This window comes from Spodoptera frugiperda, chromosome 5, assembly GCF_023101765.2.
Source record: "Spodoptera frugiperda isolate SF20-4 chromosome 5, AGI-APGP_CSIRO_Sfru_2.0, whole genome shotgun sequence".
NCBI classification, from domain to species: Eukaryota; Metazoa; Arthropoda; class Insecta; order Lepidoptera; family Noctuidae; genus Spodoptera; species Spodoptera frugiperda.
In genome coordinates, this window is record NC_064216.1 from 1586020 (window position 1) to 1607935 (window position 21916).

The window sequence follows — 21916 nt, forward strand, 5'->3', positions numbered from 1 at the left end:
TCCTCTGGACCGCGTTCAGCGGCGTGCGGTTCGGATTGTTGAGTGTCAGGAAGTTTCAAACCGACTTGACACTTTGGCAATGCGTAGAGATGTAGCTTCATTGTGCATTTTCTATCGCTTATACCACGGGGAGTGCTCTGAGGAATTGTTTGGTCTTATTCCTGCCGCTTCTTTTCGCCATCGACCCACACGACAGCATTTCCATCCCCACCATATAGATGGTTGGCAGGCCACAACTGTGCGCTTCTCGCGCAACTTTCTGCCTCGCACAGCAAAACTGTGGAATGAGCTGTCGTCGGCGGTATTTCCGAACCGATACGACCTTCAAACCTTCAAGAAAAGAGCATACTCCTTTTTAAAAAACAAAGGCCGGCAACGCACCTGTGACTCCTCTGGTGTTGCGGGTGTCCATGGGCGGCGCTGATCGCTTACCATCAGGTGACTCGTTTGCTCGTTTGCCTCCTATTCCATAAAAAAAAAAAAAAAACATAGCGGGTTTACTGGGGCTCCGGCGCTAAAAGCAGGAGTAGGAACGAGATGGATTTTAGTCAGTAAGAGTCTGGCACTCATTGGATGATTTTCCCCCCTTAAAAAAGAGTCAGAGAGAATGTGTTTTCCACGTTGCACTGCACCGCAAATGTGTATACCTTGTGCATGTTGGTTCCTACAGCGTCAGTGTTATATTAACTATTGATTTAAATGTTCTAGTTCTAACAATACATATACATAATTTTTTACGTTGGCATCAGAAAAGGCATAATAATGTATAGATAGACGTATAATGATCTTCTTCGAGCTATTCGACATGACTATACTTAGGTCAATATAAAAAGGATGTCTTTGTTATCACAATACAAGCTTAAAGTTAATACCTAAGTACTCTTTCTTCGACTTTGACTTGACTTTTCACATCCAAAATTAAAACTAAAGATTTATTCCTTAGAGTTGAAAGTAGCAAGTTACTAAATGCCGAATGTACTCGTTTCTAGCAGTTATTCATGGTAACAGCCAATAAATATCTGTAAACGTCGGATGTCGAACATAGGCCTATCCGAAACGCCGTTACGGCTAACATATCGGAAGACACATTGCCAGCGAAACGGTATTAGGATTGAGATGCGTTTCGCCTGTAAATGGGTTTATACCTATTTATTTTTGTAATCATAGTTTTTGAGGTTGTTGCTCACTGGCTGGAAAGATTCACATCATATCAACAGCCTATAAGTGGCATAGGCATCTTCTCGCCCTGAGAAGATTTAAGCATCACGCTAAAGATTGCCTAAGCTGGAAAAAATACACAAACATCACATCAACAGCCTATAAGTAGCCACTGCTGAACAAAAGCGTCACCCAGGGAAGGTTTGAGCACTAGCTCAATGCAGGTTTGCGATTTCAAACTTATAATTAGGATTTTTTAGGCCAGGTTTTCTCATGATGTTTTCCTTCACCGTATTATCAGTGGTGTCTAAATAGTCTTAGAAAGTACATATAACTCGGAAAAAGTCACATTTGTTCTTGCTGTTGGTAGTTTTGAACCCGCACACTCATGCATGAGAAGCGGACGTCTTAAACCTCTGGGGCAGCACGACATGTGGCAGTTGGAAAGAATACTTCTGCTTCTCAAACCGGAGCCCCAGTAAACTACTAAAACAACTGATCTTAACCTTGAAGTGTTAAGGGTAAGTAAAATAAAACGCAAATATCAAAAACACTGAACGCTATATTTGATATCTACAAACAACATTGAAGAGGCCTAACGTCAAGTTAACTCGTCTAGTAATAAATCCATTGTTTACTATTGTAAACAAACATATATAACATACATATTATTAGTACATAGTTAAAATTATAACGTTTTTATACATACATACTCATAGTGTAAGGCATTTTGAGAAACTGACGTCATTGGGCTTAACTTTCGAAGAATACAAATTGAATTTGGAACTGCAGTAAATGTCAAACTGTTTTTATTTTTTTTTATTTGTATGGTAAAGTACAGTGTGTTTCAAACACCCTGTTTGATTGGGAAAGATACGTAATATTTTGGTTTTAATGTTATTATAAACTTCTTATTTTGTGGCTTTTCGTATCCAACAGCTTTTATATACAGTATACTGTATAATTTGTATAACTATCTTTACTTTGATTTATTCGCCAATTAAATTATTACGTACTGGTTATTTTGTGTCAATTATTTTATATGTTGTTTATTTTCCGTAATTTTTTCGTAATGGTGTACAATAATAAAGTCTATTCTATCTGTCAATGGTAAAAAAACAAGTCAAATTGACAAACCAAACTCCTGTCACTGTCACTTGTCAGTTTTGACAGTACATTGTACTTTTGTCATTGGAACCTTTGAACAAATCAAAATATTCAAACCGTTATTTATATTCAGTCCACCGAGATAAAAATATTGCGAATATTTCAGTAAGTATTCTAGTTCTGAAATCTAAATAAAGAGTGCTTTGGCAAAAAGTATATTTTACAAAATGAATCAAATTCTCACAATCCAATTACAAGTCGAAATGAAATTGTAATCTTGTTTCTTTTAACGAATAAATCAAAGTAATTGAATGTCAGTCAACGTTGTTATCAACTGCGATGCATACAATTCAAAATAATCATATTTATTATACAAATAACGTAATATCAAATAAGATATAATTTATTTTCTTTGAGAAAATTTTTCGTAAATAAACTCTTAATTTAATTTTTTATCTGCATAAAATTAAAATGTCTCAAAAGCCTTGTTACCCAATAAAATGTTTCGTTAAAAATATGAATTCATAATTCCAATTACATTTTTTTTTCTATTCGAATGACGTCAGAATCCTTATTGATAGAAAACTTACGTGATATGTACACTTTGTCCATTTTAAACAAAAAATAAGATAAAATAAAAATGTCCGATTATCGTTTTTTTTTTTAATGAAAATTATACTAATAACTACACATTTAATTTAAATATTTAAATATAATGATAATTAAAGCTAACATTGAATTTAAAGCTTGATATCGACTTACAATACTTTAAACAAAGGAAAATAATGTTAACAAAATAACATTTAATTTTTATTTTGTTCATCAATATATGAAGAATTTTTTTGATACCTAACTATAAAATGTACTTACTTTAAAGCAACGCCTTGATTTTGCCAAAAAATCGTGAAGTTTTTCAATATTAATATTATCTTTTTTTAAACATGGCTTCCTGGTCCTTTTTAGAGGTTCTATATCTAAATCTTTTAAAATTATTCACCAATTAAAATACAAGCCGTGTTATGAATAATTTCATGATTTTCATTTTTAGTTTTACTTGACATTGGGGAGCGAAAAGCAATCGTGGCTCCACTGGGGCTCGGCGACGTGACTTGTAAATCTAATTACTCAACTCAATACCGACCTTTATTATTATTTGACATTTCCAACACAAAAAGCCAACAATTTTTATTCATAGAACACAATTTTCCCGAAGAAAAAATTGAAATAACACAATTCATTGGCAAAATCAAGAGCGTTCTCTTCAAATACTTACTTAATTTTTATAATATTGAAAAAATAAAATTCGGACTTAGTCACTTAATAAAATATTAATATTATGTTCACTTTGTTAATGTTTTGAAGGCAAACAAACGATATTTAATATCCATAATGACAGTGAATAATGATCCTAATTTATCAAATGGTTCACGAACTACTACAGGCAAGCAACATTTAATATTTTCATTATATTTGTAAACGTACAAAAATCTAACACCTATAGCAAAATTTGGACGTGAAACTAACTAGCATGGACCTCCGTAGTTTAGTATTGTCCACCATTGTGCATTTTATTTTAATTTTACATTTACGTATAATACATATCACAAATGAAATATTTCGCTCGTAGCTCCAAAACAATCAAGCTACTTACTGCGTCAAAAATAAGAGCAACATTGGTCCTACAGAAAACAACGGAGCTTCATTACCTTCCATTACATTCTATACATATGAAAATGCTATGTTATAGAAAAACATCGAGTTGTTATATATTTACGTCAATATGTCAATGTATATGAAAACACGTAATATTTGTTCCTAACTAACGTGATGCAGTGATGCTATACAATAATGTTCCAACTGTTAATGAAGAAAATGCCAAATTGAGCGTTGTCGCCTTTTTATTCAATCTAAAACGTTTCTATACTTTTTTTTCTCGCGAATTTTCTATTTTTAACTTTATCACAGGCTCACGCTCCACCTCTCAGGGCTAAATTTACATTGCACCTTCTTATTTTACTGATATCTTCACCTAAAAATCCAAAGAACTTCGTTCCGCTCTCTTTAAATTAACAGTACATTAATAGTAATAGTTCTCTATTAGGCTTTCGTAAACGAATCACACTTACAATTAAAATTATTTGATCACTTTGCACATAGTCATTCCACATAAACATAATAAATAGTGACACTAAATATGTGTGTCGTATATAGTTGCCACCCATATACGGGGGAACTCGTCAGTGAACATATACGTCGGGTGTTCCGCAAGGCGCTTACATAGGCCCGGTAAGGTTCCTGTGTGGAACAGTTGGGTTCAAGAAGAAGGGCGGTGGTCGCCTAGCAGTCGTGCGGCCACCGGGACGGGTGGCCGGCCACGGATCACATGACGCAGCAACTCTTCGCGCGTCCTTTGAGCTCAGCCTTCAAGTCGCGCTTGCTTTTGCTGCGACCCACTTGTTTCTGTTGGGAAAAAGGTAATATTAATATCGTCATCTATTTGTATATCATGTCGATGGAAGTAAAGTCTGGTAGATGTTAAAGGACTTCCACGTGACTTGGATAAAGCGATAAGCCTTGTCTACGTACCTACTTTAGAATCCGCTTGGAATGCTGTCCAGCGCGTGAGGGAAAAAGAGGGGGAAGATAAGATTAAAGTAATATTATGTTGTTTATAGTAGTAGAAACGGTTGTATACCTGTTGTTTCATCTGCTGCTTGTTTAGTTTGCCGAGGGCCGCTAAGGCAGCTACTTCGAAGGCATCCTTTACGCCTTTAGTGGAAGCTCTGGCTGATGTTTCTACGTAGGTCATCGCTCCCAGCTGTCTTGCTACTGATAAAGCCTGGGAAAATAGAAATGTCGTTTTCGTTTAGATTTACTTTCCGAGAATAGAATATTTCGTATTTATTTTCCTTAAATGTCACTAGAGTTAGTAATTTTAAACAGGTCACTAATTTAGTATTTATATCTTTTTAATTTTTTTTTTAAAAAACGTTGCCCCACATTAGGATTTTCTCCTGTGTCGTGGGTGTGTTTACAAACATACAAGTTCACATACACATGACACCCAGACCCGAAACAACAATTTGTGGATCACACAAAGAGTTGCTCCGTGCGGGAATCGAACCCACTACCCGTTGCGCGGCAGCCAGTTGCCCAGCCACCGCACCAACCGTGCAGTCAATTAAACACAAAAATAAGTTAACGAAGTAACAAGTTCCTAAAAACAGATACTGAAACCCCGAAGGTACTCATAAACAAGAGTGCTCCAAGCCTCCGCGTCACAACGACCCGTGAGTCCGTTCAATTCATTCATAGAACGAGCCAATTACTCTGCCCCAATTTACTAAATGGTAACTAGTTGAATAAGATCTCTAATTAATAGGGACGTCCAGCCTGAAATTGCGGCCAACTTTTCAATTGCCTGTTATACAATACGTGTAAATACCCAGGATGTTTCAATTTGGATTAGAATTCTGATGAATGAAGTTAAATCGTTCCCGTATCCGTAAGACCTTTCCAATCCCAGACGTTTGCGGATCCCGTGAAATTGAGGAGTCTAAAATGAATTTCGTATCATTAGAGGGGCCCTAAATTGTAGATTGTAGGGAGCATGTGTTCGCAAAGTCTGCGTAGGTAGGATTTGGGTTTGCCGTGAAATTAGAATGAGGTTATTTTTTATGGCCTCTAGAGATTTGCTTTTGCGTGTGGGTGAATCTATTTAGGGCAATAATAGGACTTTAATTGTAAGGAAAATTTATTGTGATTAATTTGTTTGGACTATTTTCTTTTTTACCTTGAAAGCTAAAACACGTTTAGTGATGGATTACTTTTTTTGTGTATTATAGTAAATTCTTAATCTAATATTTGATTGTATGGCTAAGGCTTAGCTAGTGGCATCTTCTCAATATTTGTGGGTTCTGTAACCGCATAAAACTTCTTTGTGTAATCCACACGTTGTTGTTACGGGTCTTGGTATAATGTGTATGTGTGACTTTGTATATTAGTAAACGCACCCATGATATAGGCAAAAACACTTTTAAAAAAATTAAATGCTCTTCATCATTAATCCTTACCTCTTCGCTGGTGACTGGATGTGTTCTAAGCTTGGACAGCATGGTGAGTGTCTCCTTCTCATGTCGAAGGTCTGCCTTGCACCCACAGAGCAGCACGGGAGCTGAACCGCCGTGGGTTCTTACTTCTCTGTACCACTGAAAGTAAAAAACCATTGGTTAGTTATGGTTTTTTTGTCGTTATTATTTGTTATGTAACGAATATTTTAATAGTTTGTGTATAGAGATTTTTATACTTAAAGTATACTCTAATCATTTAGATTATTTATACAACTGATAATTATTAATTATTTTACTAAACTTCGATTATTGGCTAAATAACTCAATAGTTATTTTTAAGTAAATACTTGTTGTAAGTCAATACTTATAAATATTTTGATTTATTTATTCAAGTTTTAGCCTTATTTACAAATAGGTATAATTTAGTGCAAGCAACTTGGTACAATGAGTGACAGACAAATTGAAATAAAATAAAAATCGTTTATTTGCAAAAACAGAGTTTGATGCTTATAAAATGTGATTGGAGCCTCCAATTGAAGATGTAACTCTATATTTTCAAGTGGTTTAATTAATATAAACTAAATTGGTACTTTGGTTTTCACATTAGGATCAGTGGTTACCTTAGCGGCAGCGTTGTGCAAGGTCTCAGGTTCGGCTATGTTGAAGCAGAGCATGAACACTCTTGCATCCTGGTAGGCGAGCGGTCTTACTGTGTCGTATGCTGCCGTACCTGTAACAAAACATACAAGCGTGATGTTTATACAAAAACAAAAAATAAAATAAAACTAAAGTAATAATTCTTTATTTTTGTGTGAAAAAAAAATAATAAAAAAAATTGAAAATCGCTCCTAAAACAAAAAAATAAATAAATAATAAATTGAATTATTTATACCAAGCAGAAAGAAAAATGTATTTCAAAAAGGACATCATAATAAAATATGTGGCAGAAAAATATAAAAAAATAGTACAAAAAGAGATTGCCGAAACCCGGGATTGAACCGGGGACCTTTAGATCTTCAGTCTAACGCTCTCCCAACTGAGCTATTTCGGCCGTAGTAAACGCTACGAAATACCTACTCGGCTGCTACGGTTATTTTATTTCAATATTTATATTTTTTTTCGAACACTTTTTATCTATTTTATTTTTTCTTGGATGCCTTGATTATGAATAGTCATGATAAGAATTCATTATGTTTTTGTTGACAAATTCTTATTCTTATAATCATAAGGTCGTTTTTTGTTAAAACTGTTTTTGTACACATCAAGCTACACAACCAGTTTACAATGGTCTCGCTTTGTATGATATTTCTTCGTATTCGACGGTCAGTTTATACTGGTTTTGTATAGCTTAATGTGAAACCTACCTATGTTAATGATTTTTTTTGCGTAATACAGATTAGAAATCTACTCATGATTAATGTATGAGTAGCAAATATTTGATCTTTAAAATATAATCAATTATTCATTCATCCATCAAGATTGCCTTGGTCAAGGTATGTATACGGTTGATTAAAATTCTAAGCTACAGAATATTATCAATAGATAGGTATTAGGTATGTTGGTTTGATTTAGATACGGTTGTACGGAAAAGACTTTGAGTTAATTTTAATATATTTTTATATTTGTATAAGTATTGAGTATTGAGTATTGAGTATTTTTGCTAAAATTACTAAATACTGTTTTTTCGGATTACCGACTTCGTTTCATCATTTTTTTATTTATTTTTTCAATAGGTTACATAATGGCTTAGTTTTCTTTCGCGTCAACTTAGCTGACTAATTAATTTGGAAAATACAATATAGGTACACTATTTAATATTAAAAACTAAGAAATCAAATATATTCCACGTTTTTTTTTCAATTGATTTAATATTACCGATTTTTTTAAGTTCCAAACATTAGCAAAGGTCTTTTAGGGTCATTTGATTCTTACTGTGACAGATAATGCATACAAACTACGTTCTTAATGCAAAGTTATCTGATACATAGCGGCTATCCAGACATTGTGAAACAAGTCCTAAGTATGATAAACATTTACCTATACCTAATTGTTTTCAGTACCAGTACCTACAATAGCAGTAATTCATAAGACTTTACACCTCTCTAGTCCCTTCAAAAAGATGGCGATCATCAATTAAACCCATGATAATTTACATTAACCCCACTTTGTAAGTAGGTGGACGTAATCGCGAGATCAGATCTTATGGTGTAGGTGTGAGAACTGCGTTACGAAAGCCTATAGTGAGGGTATTGGGATTGGTGGTTCTATGATAGAATACGCAATTTTTTGCTCTTTTTCTCAACACATAGCTTAGCATTGGTGAAAACGGACTCAGCTAAGCTATGTTTTTTATATGGAAAGATGCGTGCTATGGATGTGTGCATTGTTCCCTATCGCACACTCGACCTGCGCATCGTCCTTGCACAGCTACTTTGCGGCGGCTCATCTTCATAGCATATCTTACTCGCACAGCTACACAGCACAGTATCAGTGGAAACGGTTACTTTCGCAGCTTAGCTACTACATCTTCATAGCATAGCTACATAGCACGTCACGATAAGCACCTCAGGTCCTTTTCCACCAGAGACCAAAGACCAGAGAGGATATAAAATGGATTTATTAGGTAATACTGAATTTGTTCGACCTGGGGCCTTAGTCTGCTATTACAATTGTGTCAGAATGGTCGATCACTGAGCAGTGCAAGAGGGACGGAGCTATGTAGGTTGTATAACTCAGACGCAGACTAAGGCCCCTGATAATTAAACCGTGGGCATAAACGTTTTAAATATAACCACTTTTACAGTAAAGGCGTATCAAACCTTGGTCTAGGTAATCTAGCTAATCTAGACTTTTTTCAGACAACATACCGTGACATAACACTTATAACCATCCAGTAATATTTGCATGTCTGTGCCATCGTTTAGCCTAAAACAGTGAAGCGTGAAATGGTTAATAGTTGAACAAATCGCCACACAATTACACACGGCTCTTATCTTCGCGCACGCACTCGCCGCCGTGACAAATAGCCTGCACGTTAACACGCCAACTGAATCTCATTTCATACTTTGGTATTGCAAGGATGAAGGTTATATTATAGTGCACTTTTATTTACTGTCGAGTGACCGTAAGTGTGATAGCTTATCATATTGTTAGTGGATGTCTATCGGACGATTCCTTAGAGTTCTTTGCTATCCGGAGCTGCGGAATACCTAGCGGGTTTACCGGGGCTCCGGTTCGAAAAGCAGGAGTAGGAACGGGGTGGTTTTTAGTCAGTAAGAGTCTGACACTCCCTCTTGCCTTGCCCAAGGCGAGAGAAGTCATTGGATGAATTTCCCCCCTCAAAAAAAAAGGGTGCTTTGCTATGTTGCTTGCATTTGGTATCCATCCATGATGGAAACGGGCGAGTCCGTTTAACCTATGTTTTTATACGGAAATATGCGTGCTATAGATGACTTCCTCACTATCGATACAATGTGCATATTCGAGCTAAGCATCTTCTTTACATAGCTGCGTAACTTAGTTTCAGTAGAAACGGTCGCATAGTTTCACAGCTTAGCTGTTAGATTTACGTAGCATGGCTACATAGTACATCTTTGTTGGAAAAGCATTCTTACGATGAGGTATTGAGTTCAATCTGATCGGATGGATCTGTATTTAGTGAAGCTGACTAATTTAATGTGATAAAAAAATATGTACTAGATATTGTAGCTTATCACATCCTTTAAAGACTTACATACGTCCTATAATTACATACTCATTATGAAGTTACATAGTAAAATAATTAAATAATCAGACCTGATGACGACGAAACAGGGGAAAATTGACCGTTCCTCGAATTACATTGTCAGGAAATTTTATATGGTGATAATTCTACGTGGTTTAAAGCATTGTCAGTGGCTCACTTAATGTAAATATCTGAACCAGGCAGATCACAATCATTACACATTACGGTCACATACACTTCTGGCCATAAATACTGTAACATGTCGAAAATTTAAAAGAGAATTACACACTGTAGTGCTGCCATATTGTGTATTTACACGTTGTAGCAAATCCGAATGGTATTAAAATTAACCAAAAGAAAAGAAAATAAATGGTTTTGCTTATTATTAGATTTCCTAATTTGTTTCTCAATTGTGATTAGTAGGATTATCCATCTAAAATGCCTAAGACTTTACAACAATCAAACAATAACCTACACTTGTAATAATTTAAAAGTCATAAAGCACAAAATCCCTTGGCGCAATCCCCAACAATAAACAGCTTTACCAATTCCCAGCAGAAAATTTCATAAAATATAAAGCACTTATAATAAAACAACAAACAGCTGCAGCTGATAAGTTAATAATATTTTAAAGCTGGCCCCTTTTAATTGTCCTCAAGTGTACAATCGAAGTTTCGTTCGAAATCATGGATCAGTGATTTGGACCGACCAATTCATGAATTTACGTACATTTTCGTACATTTCTCGGACATAAAATGTACATGCGTATTTGTGCATGAGGATTTATTTACATTGTAATGTTTGACATGAAATGTTAAATGGGCATTATACAGGGACGGATTGGGAATGTAACAATTTTTGGGCTAAATTATAATACAGGGATGTATTGCAAAAATTTTGGGCCGCGGAGTACCAATGAATATTGGTGGAAGCCAAACGCATCCACAGCAACGTAGCTTAGCACATCTCTGGTGGAAAAGCACCCCACCCATGTCCTTGAGAAAATAACAGACTTCTTACAAAGTACATAATCAATGATAAGTAATTTAAACTCACCAGAGGTATCCCATACGGAGAAATTAACTCTGTAGTCTGCGACTGCGCAGGTACAGCCATACTTTTCAAAACCGGTTGGTGTGTATGCCTGGAACAAAGAGAAATACATTTAATATCATAATATTTACGAAGAAATACTTATTTAACTAGAACTAGATAGTAAAAAATAAAATGATCAATCAACGTCAATAGCTTATGTTCACTACTTTTAAGTGTGGGAGAGCCATGCTTCGGCACGAATGGGCCGGCTCGACCGAAGTGATACCACGGCCTCACAGAAAACCGACGTGAAACAACGCTTGCATTGTTTAAGTGAGGTTACCGGAGGCTCAATTAACCCCCTTCCCAATCCCTGATTTTCCAACAACCCTTAAATTCCTAAATCCCAAAAGTTCGGCAACGCACTTGTAACGCCTCTGGTGTTTCAGGCACCCATCGCGTGGCCTCGATTGCTTACCATCAGGTGATCCTTCAGCTCTACGCATCCAACCTCAATCAGTCACTATGCCAATTTAGTCACTGCACCTAGCTGGAGGGTGCCCTACACTACGTGATTGTGACCGGCCCACTGCCACATCAGCTTGGTAATCCTTTGAGCTACGTCGACTTTGAGCAACTTAAGAGATCAAAATATAACATCGTACATCAAGATACTATGAGTCATCTACCTACGAGTAGTAAGTTTCCATTCTAGTTTAGTACTACGACACCATATAAGTCTAGTAACCAGTTCTGTTCAAACAGATTTGGTGAAGGTCTCCTTTTTAAGACAGTGAAGTTTTTGTAGTAAATATCCAAGCCATATGGTTTATCTATAGAGGGTGATAATCATGAGTAGATTGTTGTACATGTTTTAGTTCTCACGGTAATGAGAAGGAACTTTATTTTATTATGGTTAAGGTATTTTTTTCATCGGATAGGGGTACAAGATCTGACGAGGCATCTAACATTAAAGGTGATCGCACATATAAACGGCACGGATACGGGGCTGCGTTTTTTACTTTAAAAACAATATCAAAAGGCTGCAAGCGCGCTGCCAACGCGTGGACCGCGTGCTTACAGCCCTTTCGTATAGACCTTATGAAATATAACATACAACATAAGATTTAATGTTCGTAATGGAGCCGTTTCAATGTGATATGTCCTTAAGTGATCACCACCACCCACAACAGTAGATGAGTTACAGATTCGTTGGGCCTCCGCGACCCAGAAATCGAATCCGATACACCTTGCTAGCCAATCTACAAGGAAGATTCTCATATAACTCTTGTTTCCTCTTGTTTCTTTAAAACGTTTAACTCATAGGTTAGTGACCTTTTATTTATAAACCCTTATATTACTTATGTTTGCCAAAAACCCCATTTTCCCATATTGAGTGTACTTTCCAATCTTTACATTTATGGTGTTTTTTTTTAATATTTTCCTCAAACATTAATGGTCTGTGTGCACTCGATAATAAGTTGGCTATGGTACACAAAGTTAATTCGTTTTATAAATTATGGGTATTGGAAATTTCTACTTTATAGTGTACTTAATAGATGACATTTTTCTTTATCGTTATTAATTTATGATGTTTCTTGTAGAAGGGTAGATACTCTTTACTTTATTTCTTGGTCTAAGTAAGGAGTGATTTCTTTAAAGATGCCTATTTTGACTAACCTCTCTTAAATTCTAATGGACCTCCTAAGCTATGATAGGTGATGCTTAACCATATTTTGGTTTGTAAGTGACATATAACCCGGAGCTGCGCACAACGTAACAGGTTACCGGGGTTCCAGGTCAAAGCAGGAGTAGGAACGGGGTGGTTTTTAGTCAGTAAGTCTTATACTTCCTCTCGCCTCACACAAGCCAGGAGAAGACATTGGACAATTTTACCCTTAAAAAAAAGTGCAATCTAATGATACAATATGGTATACTGGTACAAGTTAAGGATTAGTTTAGGTGGGGTAGGGTAACGGTAAGTCACTCTTAGTTAAGAAATGCTTTAGGGGTGGTTAGTTAAAACCGACTGTAATGTCATAAAACAAGTATAACTCAAGGTTTCATATATATTTTTAAAATTTTTACTTGCAACGAGACCAAACTCGCTAAAAATGAACGCAGTTAGGTATCTGATGCAGACTGACACTAGAATTTATTGAAACAAAAAGTGATATCAGAATGTGAATAAATCACCTAAAGTTAGGTAACCTAACGAGTGTTTCAAAAAACTGATAAAAATTCTGAATAAAAGTGTTCTCCAAAGCTGAACAATTTAAAAACGTATAAAGATCACGTCATTCCGATAATGTGAGATTTCTGTAGCATCGTGCTGTTGAAATCCTCTATGATTTTGGTACAAGTTAGAGAATTTAGCGGTTTGATACCAATGCAAATCTATATAGGTATCATACATAAGTGTGATACGTGTCTATACAGGTTGTAAAGGGAAATCTCCCAAAAACCTCAAATAGGTGATAATATAAAACGCAATTTATTTAAACGGAATAAGGAATTCAGTATTTATTTCATGTAATAATAGTAATTGTAATCAAATGCTTGAGGCTGATGTTTATGAGTAACACGAAAACGAAAAGGATTAAAATTATGAAAACGATAATTTGTTGCGTTTTTCGGGAGCGTTCCGTCTACACCTTTGTATTTGTTGTGAAGCATTTTTGGAGATGTTACAGGAGGAATCGGTGTGCTTGCAATGTTAATTAGTTATAGGTATTTTTTGCCTAAAACCTCCTCCTATTGTAGCCTGTGTAGCCTACAAGGTTAGGCAGATAGTTTAGGACGGAGTTTATAGATACCAATAACATTCACATCGTGCGGTACTTTTTGAGTCTATTACCTTCATAGAAACGGACAACCGGATAGACGCAAAAGTGAACTTCTTCTTAAATTACAAGGATTAGGTATTATAAAACAAAATTAACAACTTATAACTTGGACCATAACTCAAAGTGCAATGGTCCACACTCTACAGTTATTGCCCGGCACCCCGCCACCCCGGCTACGTGCAGAAGTGCTTTTATAAAACCGTTCACACCAAACTGTTATTTGAGCGGTCCACCGTCCACGCGTATATCGAATTTGACAGGGTTATAATGATGAGACACGGGCAAATGTCTTCAATAACAATTCAATGGACTTTCTACTATATTCGAATGAGTTAAAGTTTGTATTCGAATGTGATAAATCTATTCTGTTCTGGATTCAAATTGTGGAATGGTTTCTTGCATATTCTTTGATTTATTGGATTCGAATGGACTGGCTGAATTTATTGAGTGATTTATTATCTAATTTTATTTTATTACTGTGAAAAATTTACTGCAAAGAAGTTATATTTTTCTTATTAAAACTAGATTTTCATGTTATTCAAAATCTTTATCTAAAACCACACCACATAATATTTATTAGACCTTATCATACACCCATTGTCCGTTTGATACACTAAACGTCTATTTCACCACCTTCATATAAGTTCCCGATAAACTTATGTGACAGATAGTGCATACAAATCACGTTCTTAATTTAAAGACATTGTGAAACAAGTTCTAAGTCATAGGACACACGTTCATTGCCAAATCATAAACAAATGCAACTACATGTACTTCGGATCCTCAATTGAGCCCAGAACGCACATATCAATTACCCAACATAACTGACACTACTTTAAACATTAAACACTAAAGGTACGCGTCCACAGGCCCGCATCGTAAGCATTGCACGCAATGGATTTTAGTTTTTTATTAGTCTCAAAGTCAAAGTCAAAGTCAAAGTATTTATTTGTGAAACATAGGGTACATTATAAGTTGTAGGGTATGCTGCTATACATGAATAGATCCTGCTATGTTTTGCTTCGGAAAGCGTACAAAATTTTATAATATGTCAAAAAATTAAAAAAAAATGGGAAAAAGTATATAAACAAATGTCAATAGCGTGTGATAACAGTCAAAAAATACTAAAAAAATCGCAATATCAAGAAAACTAAATAAACAACACAATACAATAATCACAGAACAAAATATAAACACACAAATCGTATCAAACTACTCTGTTAACATCTTTTTTATTTAAATATTCCTTAATTGAGTAGAAGGCTTCATTAGCTAGGATGTTAAACAATCGTTTTTTAAAAATGTTAATATTATTCATTTGTAGTAATATATTTGGCAAATTATTATAAATTTTGGGGGCCATACCTAAAAAGTTTGAACTAAATATAGCCTTTTTATGCGGTTTTGCACAGATTTTATGTTGATGACGAGCATTTTTTAGTGTGTCAAATAAATGAAAATTTTTCTTTACAAATATTGCTACTTCATAAATATACAAAGAAGGCAAGGTTAATATTTTATATTGTATGAAGTATGGTTTACAACTGTCAATTGGTTTTATTCCACTAATAGCTCTAATACACTTTTTTTGGGCTTTAAAAGCTATTTCTCTGTCAGGAGAGTTAGCCCAATAAATTATACCATATCTCAAAGTAGATGAAACATAAGCATTATACGCTGTAACCAATGCCGAGTGGTCGACAATTTTTGCCAGGTTATAAAGTGCATATGAATAGTGATTAAGGCGCCTACAAACATTTTCTATATGCGTTTTCCAGTTCATACTATCATCCAACCAAATACCCAGAAATTTACTATTTTCCACGCTTTCAATTTTGGTGCCATTGTAATTTATGTCAAAATTTAATTTATTAGTCCGTTGTTTAAATTCAATAAGTTTAGTCTTTTCTAAGTTAATTTTTAAGTCATTATTTTTGAGCCAGTCAATTATTGTAATAAGATTATCATTTAATTCTTTTTCTACTTCCACTTTATTTTTGCCTGTAAAAACTACAGTAGCATCATCTGCAAATAACACCGTTGGATGACTAATGACATTAGGCAGATCATTAATGTAAACAATAAATAATAATGGGCCTAACACACTACCCTGTGGTACACCTCGAACAATTTTGCAGCATTCTGACACATATGTATTTTCTGTTTTTGATTCTAAGCATAATTTGTTAATACGAGTAAACTGGGTTCTATTGCTGAGATATGATTTAATTAACATCAGTACATTACCCCGGATGCCGTATTGTTCCAACTTGTGCAACAAAATTTCATGATTTACATGGTCAAATGCTTTTGTCATGTCCATAAAAAGGCCAACCACAGGAATCCTGTTGTCAATATTTCCAATAACCTGCTCAAATAATTTATAGACTGCCATGTTTGTGTTGATGTTCTTTCTAAAACCAAATTGTTCCTTTGCAAGGATTGTATTCTTTTCTAGAAATGAATAAATATGTTGGTGAATAATTTTTTCACTCATTTTCTCAGAAACTCATATTACTGCATCCACTGACCCGCATCGTACGCACCGCATCATCAGCAATGCCTACATGTGATGACGTCATACGGAATGCGTACAATGCGGGTCTGTGGACGCTTACCTTAAATCTGAACTCATTTCAAAACGTACATTTACCTACCAAAACGTACAAACTACTAACGTCAATTTAGTACAAGTCTAACATGAGACAAGATAGGCCTTCAAAGGGCAAGGATTGGGCCTTGGTTTAATCTCAGGCCATGTCACAACGTCAGGCCCGTAGTGACACGAGGGTATGATTAATTGGCCTTAATATTATTCTGCGCGTGTCAAACCTAGGCACATGTTGGACTTGTGGCCTAGTGGAGTTGTTCCTAAGTTGGGATAGTTTGTAGATAATTTTGAATTGTCTTGTCTAGTACTTATGTTTAAGTCTATTTTGGGCTTTATGTCAGTTAACTTAACTAGCTTCTGTCAGTGACTTTGCCAGCGTGGCCGTACGATAAAAAGTATCATATCACCCTAGTCAGCTTATACCCTGTTTGTATTTCAAATTTCTTCAAAACCGGTTTCTGCGTGGTTGACGCAAATTTTCAAATTTATAATATTAGTGTGATGTTTCATGCTATGTAGATAACTACATCCTCTGTTCTCCATCCACCTATGCTACAAAGATGTAATAACTAAGCTGTGAAACTATATGACTGTTTCCCCTGATACTAAGCTATGTAGCTGTGCGAGGAAGATGCGCAGCTCAAGTATGCGATGTATCGATAGTAGGGAAGCCATCCATAGCACACATCCATAGCACGCATCTTTCCATATAAAAAACATAGCTTAGTTGAGTCCGTTTCCACCAGTGCTAAGCTAAGTGTACCAATGAATATGATTGGTTGAAGCCATACGCATCCACAGCAACGTAGCATAGCACATCTCTGGTGGTATTATCTAACTAGACAGTCTATCTCAAAAATCGATAAATAACATCAACAATACATTCACAAAATCGTCCCTACAAACAAATTTCTATCGTCTGCCGTCGTATAAAAGTTGTAAATTGAAGTTTATTTTTCTCTATCGTCGTGTTCTGCTAACGGTTTGTAGTGGACAAGTATATAAATACATTATGTGCTTAGTCCGGTGAAGGCAAACACTGACCTTAGTCGTCAAGGATATAAAGAAAATAGAAGGTTTAATATGTACACAGTTTTTGCAGCAGGATTTAAAATAACGGTATAAAGATGAAGAATCTTATATAAATATTTTAAAGGTTACTCTAAATGAGATGTCAAAATTTAATACGAGCTAGAATATTAAGTACTATCTGTTTTTCACTATACATACGACGCATACATTAAAATAATAGTATTTAAAAAAAATGTCTGTCTGTCTGTTCTGGTTAATCTCTGAAATGGCTAGATAGATTTTGATGGCACTTTTATTGGCAGGTAGTTCATGTAATAACGAGTAACTTAAACTAATTTATAAGTCACAAAATCCGTAATACACGCGAGCGAAGACAGTTAGGAAATAAATAAGCAAAACAAAAGATAAAAATATTCCGTGCTAAAGAGTATGAACAGTAAAGTTCTTTAAACAATATTCTTCTTCAAACAGAGCTCAAGTTAGACACAATATTTTATTTTTTCTTTAAGAAAACTTAACTATTTCTAGACTTTACGATAATGCCGACGAGTTACTTAAGGTTCTACTAACATAATTTTGTCATTTATATTCCAAAGTTAGGCTTACTCTCACCCAGAACAATGTTTCTGTCTTAAGACAGAACTTAAGTTCTGAACGTTGAAATATTTGCCTTTTATTATTATTAAGATGGCTGCCATACATTTTTGTCGAACAATGAAGTTTCATTTTTGGTATTAATGTAATACTAGCTACTTCCGCACGGTTTCACCCGCTCTGCTTAGCTCCTATTGGTCATAGCGTGATGTTTTATAGCCTATAGCCTTCCTCGATAAATGCACTATTCAACACAAAAAGAATTATTCAAATCGAACCAGTAGTTCCGGAGATTAGCGCGTTCAAACAAACAAACAAACAAACAAACAAACTCTTCAGCTTTATAATATTAGTAAGTAAGTATTAGTATTAGTATAGTATAGATTATGGCTAGTTTTTTCTAGGTGATGGCTGTATTTGTAGTACTAGAACTAATTTTTTTACATAAACACGCTTATACACTGTAAATATTAAATGTAGGTATTATACAGGTACCAAATCGGCGATATATTAAAGAAGAGCCAAATTAAAAGTACCTTTAACCGACGAGCATGCATGAAAATACTGATGACTGTTGATGAAGCGAAAGAGGTATGTTAAATTCGTAGCAATTGGCGTTCCATAGTCTCTGCCTACCCCATGGGAGAGGTTAGGAGTATAAGATTTGTGACATAGGTATCATGGAGTTGTCGCATAGGTATCACAATTCCGTGATAATATCTAATTACTACGTAATTGGAAGCGTGATAGATTATACATAAGTATTATTATACATAAGATAAGTAAGTATCGAATATCATAGTTTGCTGTTGGGCATCCTATATTTTTCATGTTTTTCAATAATTTTTGATAGTATACACAAATATACAACATGTAGTGCACCTTATATACAGTTAAAACATACATAAAACCACCATTATAATCATAATAAACTTACCCACTTACCTAACTACAAAGTGGGAATAAAACCCCCTACAAACTACTTCCATAGTAAATAAATAAATATTTTCCTTGCAAGGCTTTATATCCTTGTTAGATTCAATGACCTGCCTCCAAGGACTTGCGATATAGCTCGTTACCCGACTACACTTGCAAGTTGTAGTACTTTCTGCGTTATTCTAGACTGTTCTAGAAGGAAAGAAACTAGTTATAATTTATTGTAGGTACATTGTTCTGTTGAGGTTTTGAATTTCAACGGTTTTTTTTTGTTTAAAGTGAAAAATAAAAATGGCTGTCGTGTTAATGTTTTGACTGCACGGTTGGCGCAGGGGCGGGGCAACTGGCTGCCGTGCAATTCTAGCGGGTTCGAATGAAAGAAACTACTTATAATTTATTGTAGGTACATTGTTCTGTTGAGGTTTTGAATTTCAACGGTATTTTTTTGTTAAAGTGAAAATAAAGATGGCTGTCGTTTTTAAAATGAAATATTCAATTTCGATGGATTAATGGTACCTACGCATGGTAATTTGTATATGTATATAAAACCAAACAAAACTAAAACTATTTTAGTTAATTTGGAAATTACTTAATTTAATTCTATTGGCTAACTAGCTTTTGTCAGCGGCTTCTCCCGCGTTGTCATAGGATTAAAAGTATCCTATCACCCAAGTCAGCTCATAGGTACCCTGTCTGTATCTGTATACCAAATTTCATCAAAATCAGTTCAGTAGTTTCAGCGTTGACGGACAAACATCCAAACAAACAAACTTTCGTAATTAAAATATTAGTATGATAATGCATAAGTTATAATTAAACAGTTATGTAAGCAACTTCCTATTTATGTACTACATAATATACATAATATGTTTACATTATATAAATTGACATTAATTTTAACACCTAAATAAATATGTCGAATACCACTTTCACAAATTAATGATTATAATTAAGAGACGCTAGAGTATGCTTTACAATAATTATGTTGCCATAGTAATTCAATTAAAATTGAAGATACTTCAAATTATTCAAGTAATTGAATACGTTCCAAATGACAATGCCAGAATCTCTATAGAGCTTTGCCCCACCAAAAAATATAGTGTACAGGCAGGGGCAGGATCGGGCATTGTCATTTAATAAATTAATGAAGTGACATTACCAGGCTATCTATGTTTTGGAATTTATAATCTATAATAAATTCTCCTTTTGAATTTATTAGTCCTAGGGGCTTATTACGAGTCTGTAAGAACCAACCAATCAGGGGCCTTAGTACGAGTTTACTGCGTTTGGCGCTGTGATTGGCCGACTCCAATGAACTAACCAATCACAGCGACGAGCGCGGTAACGTTTCGATCTCGTTAAAAGTAAAGCAAACTTATACTAAGCCCTCTGTATTCCTTTTTTTTCGATAAATGAATTACTAAGTTAATTAATAACTCACTTTTTGTACATAATAATTAAGATTTTTTGTCCATCATTATTTTATAGACTCGATGGACCTAAATTCCTTGGTTTTTACTTCGTATCATTGATATCTAGTATGTGGGTTTGATTACAATTGGCTCAATGTCCGCTCAAGGCCCAATTATATTGATCTTGCTATGTTAGTATATGTGAGCCCATATTTGAATTTATGTCATGGGCATTTTCGTTATTTTTATAAATAGCTTTACTAGGTACTTAGGTAAGTTCGTAACTTCATCTCTTATTAAACGTGTTTTGAAGAAATTATAGTTTTTATTAAGTATTTATAAATTTTATTACGTTGTAAAAATAATAATTATTATGAGTTATTGCACAATCTTTACAAATATTACCGACTCATTTCATGATTGTAAAACCAAACAGCTATTTCAGAAGATCTTCCAACATCCCGTATGGTCTAGTGGCTAGGATACCTGGCTTTCACCCAGGAGGCTCGGGTTCGATTCCCGGTACGGGAAATTCTTTTTGCAACTTCTATTTACTTTTGTAATATTTTTGTGTAGATAATTTTCAATTTAAAATTCATTTAATGTAAAGAGTATGTTATTTCTTTTTCATTTTTTACATGTTGGAGAAATATACGTATTATTTTTCGTGCCTTATTACATATTTTGTTGATTTTTTATTAATGCTTAAGTACCTAATTTACGTACTAATGTTTGATAATGATCAATTAAACTCCAAGTAGATAATTAATCACGGTCGTTTAGTTTTTAAACAACTTTTACTTTCTCACGGATGTTAGCTACATTGGATCAGGTAAAGATTTTTTATTGAATTCTCTCAAGTCAAAAGTCAAAAGACCTTTCTAAAGTTGCCGGCGCAAAAAACTCAACCATCCTTCATAATTATCTTCCTTCAACAAACTGTTAATTTATTGCCAGAGTAATAAATCTGTCAATTAAAATTTGAATATTGAAACCTCTTTCGTGAGTTCGGTTCAGTTGAAATTATTGGCTTTATTGAGTTAGTATTAATTAGCATAGTTTTAATGTTATTTCTTTATTTACACATACAAAATTTCAAATAAGTAGCTATTAATTGTTATGTGTAGATAAGATAAAGTTATAAAGATATAAAATAAAAGTTTTATTGTGTGGAAAAAATGGGTCTCAGTCAAAAAATAAAAATATTTAGGCGTTTTTATACAATAAAATATTTAAAATTAATCACACTTTTGTGCATAGATTTTCGATTTTTTCTTGCTAATTTACTAGAATTAAGCTATTTTCAGAAACAAGTCTGCTATTTGAAGTAAAAATCTGATGACGTCATAACGCATTATTTCATACAAAATTCATAAAAAATATAGTTTCGT

At 34.5% G+C, this 21916-nt stretch overlaps 1 protein-coding gene and 2 non-coding genes across 5 annotated transcripts in view; 1 reads left to right on the forward strand and 2 right to left on the reverse strand.

The window, feature by feature from the left end:
* Positions 1-1702: 1702 nt before the first annotated feature.
* LOC118271617 (rho-related GTP-binding protein RhoE) overlaps positions 1703-21916 on the reverse strand; it is a 134292-nt gene continuing 114078 nt past the window's right edge. For 2 of the 3 annotated variants that reach the window (XM_050693851.1, XM_035587718.2), the window contains 5 exons: positions 11116-11203; positions 6956-7065; positions 6339-6473; positions 4961-5104; positions 1703-4725 (listed from right to left, as the gene is read on the reverse strand). In XM_050693851.1, the coding sequence (XP_050549808.1) occupies positions 4645-4725; positions 4961-5104; positions 6339-6473; positions 6956-7065; positions 11116-11203 (558 nt within the window). In that variant the 3' untranslated portion in view covers positions 1703-4644. Of the gene's footprint in view, positions 4726-4836; positions 4876-4960; positions 5105-6338; positions 6474-6955; positions 7066-11115; positions 11204-21916 lie in introns of those variants that run through there. The other variant, XM_050693852.1, reaches the window with a different exon arrangement.
* Positions 7314-7386, reverse strand: Trnaf-gaa (transfer RNA phenylalanine (anticodon GAA)). Its single transcript has one exon. It is a non-coding gene; the product is annotated as a tRNA-Phe (tRNA).
* Trnae-uuc (transfer RNA glutamic acid (anticodon UUC)) lies at positions 20985-21056 on the forward strand. Its single transcript has one exon. It is a non-coding gene; the product is annotated as a tRNA-Glu (tRNA).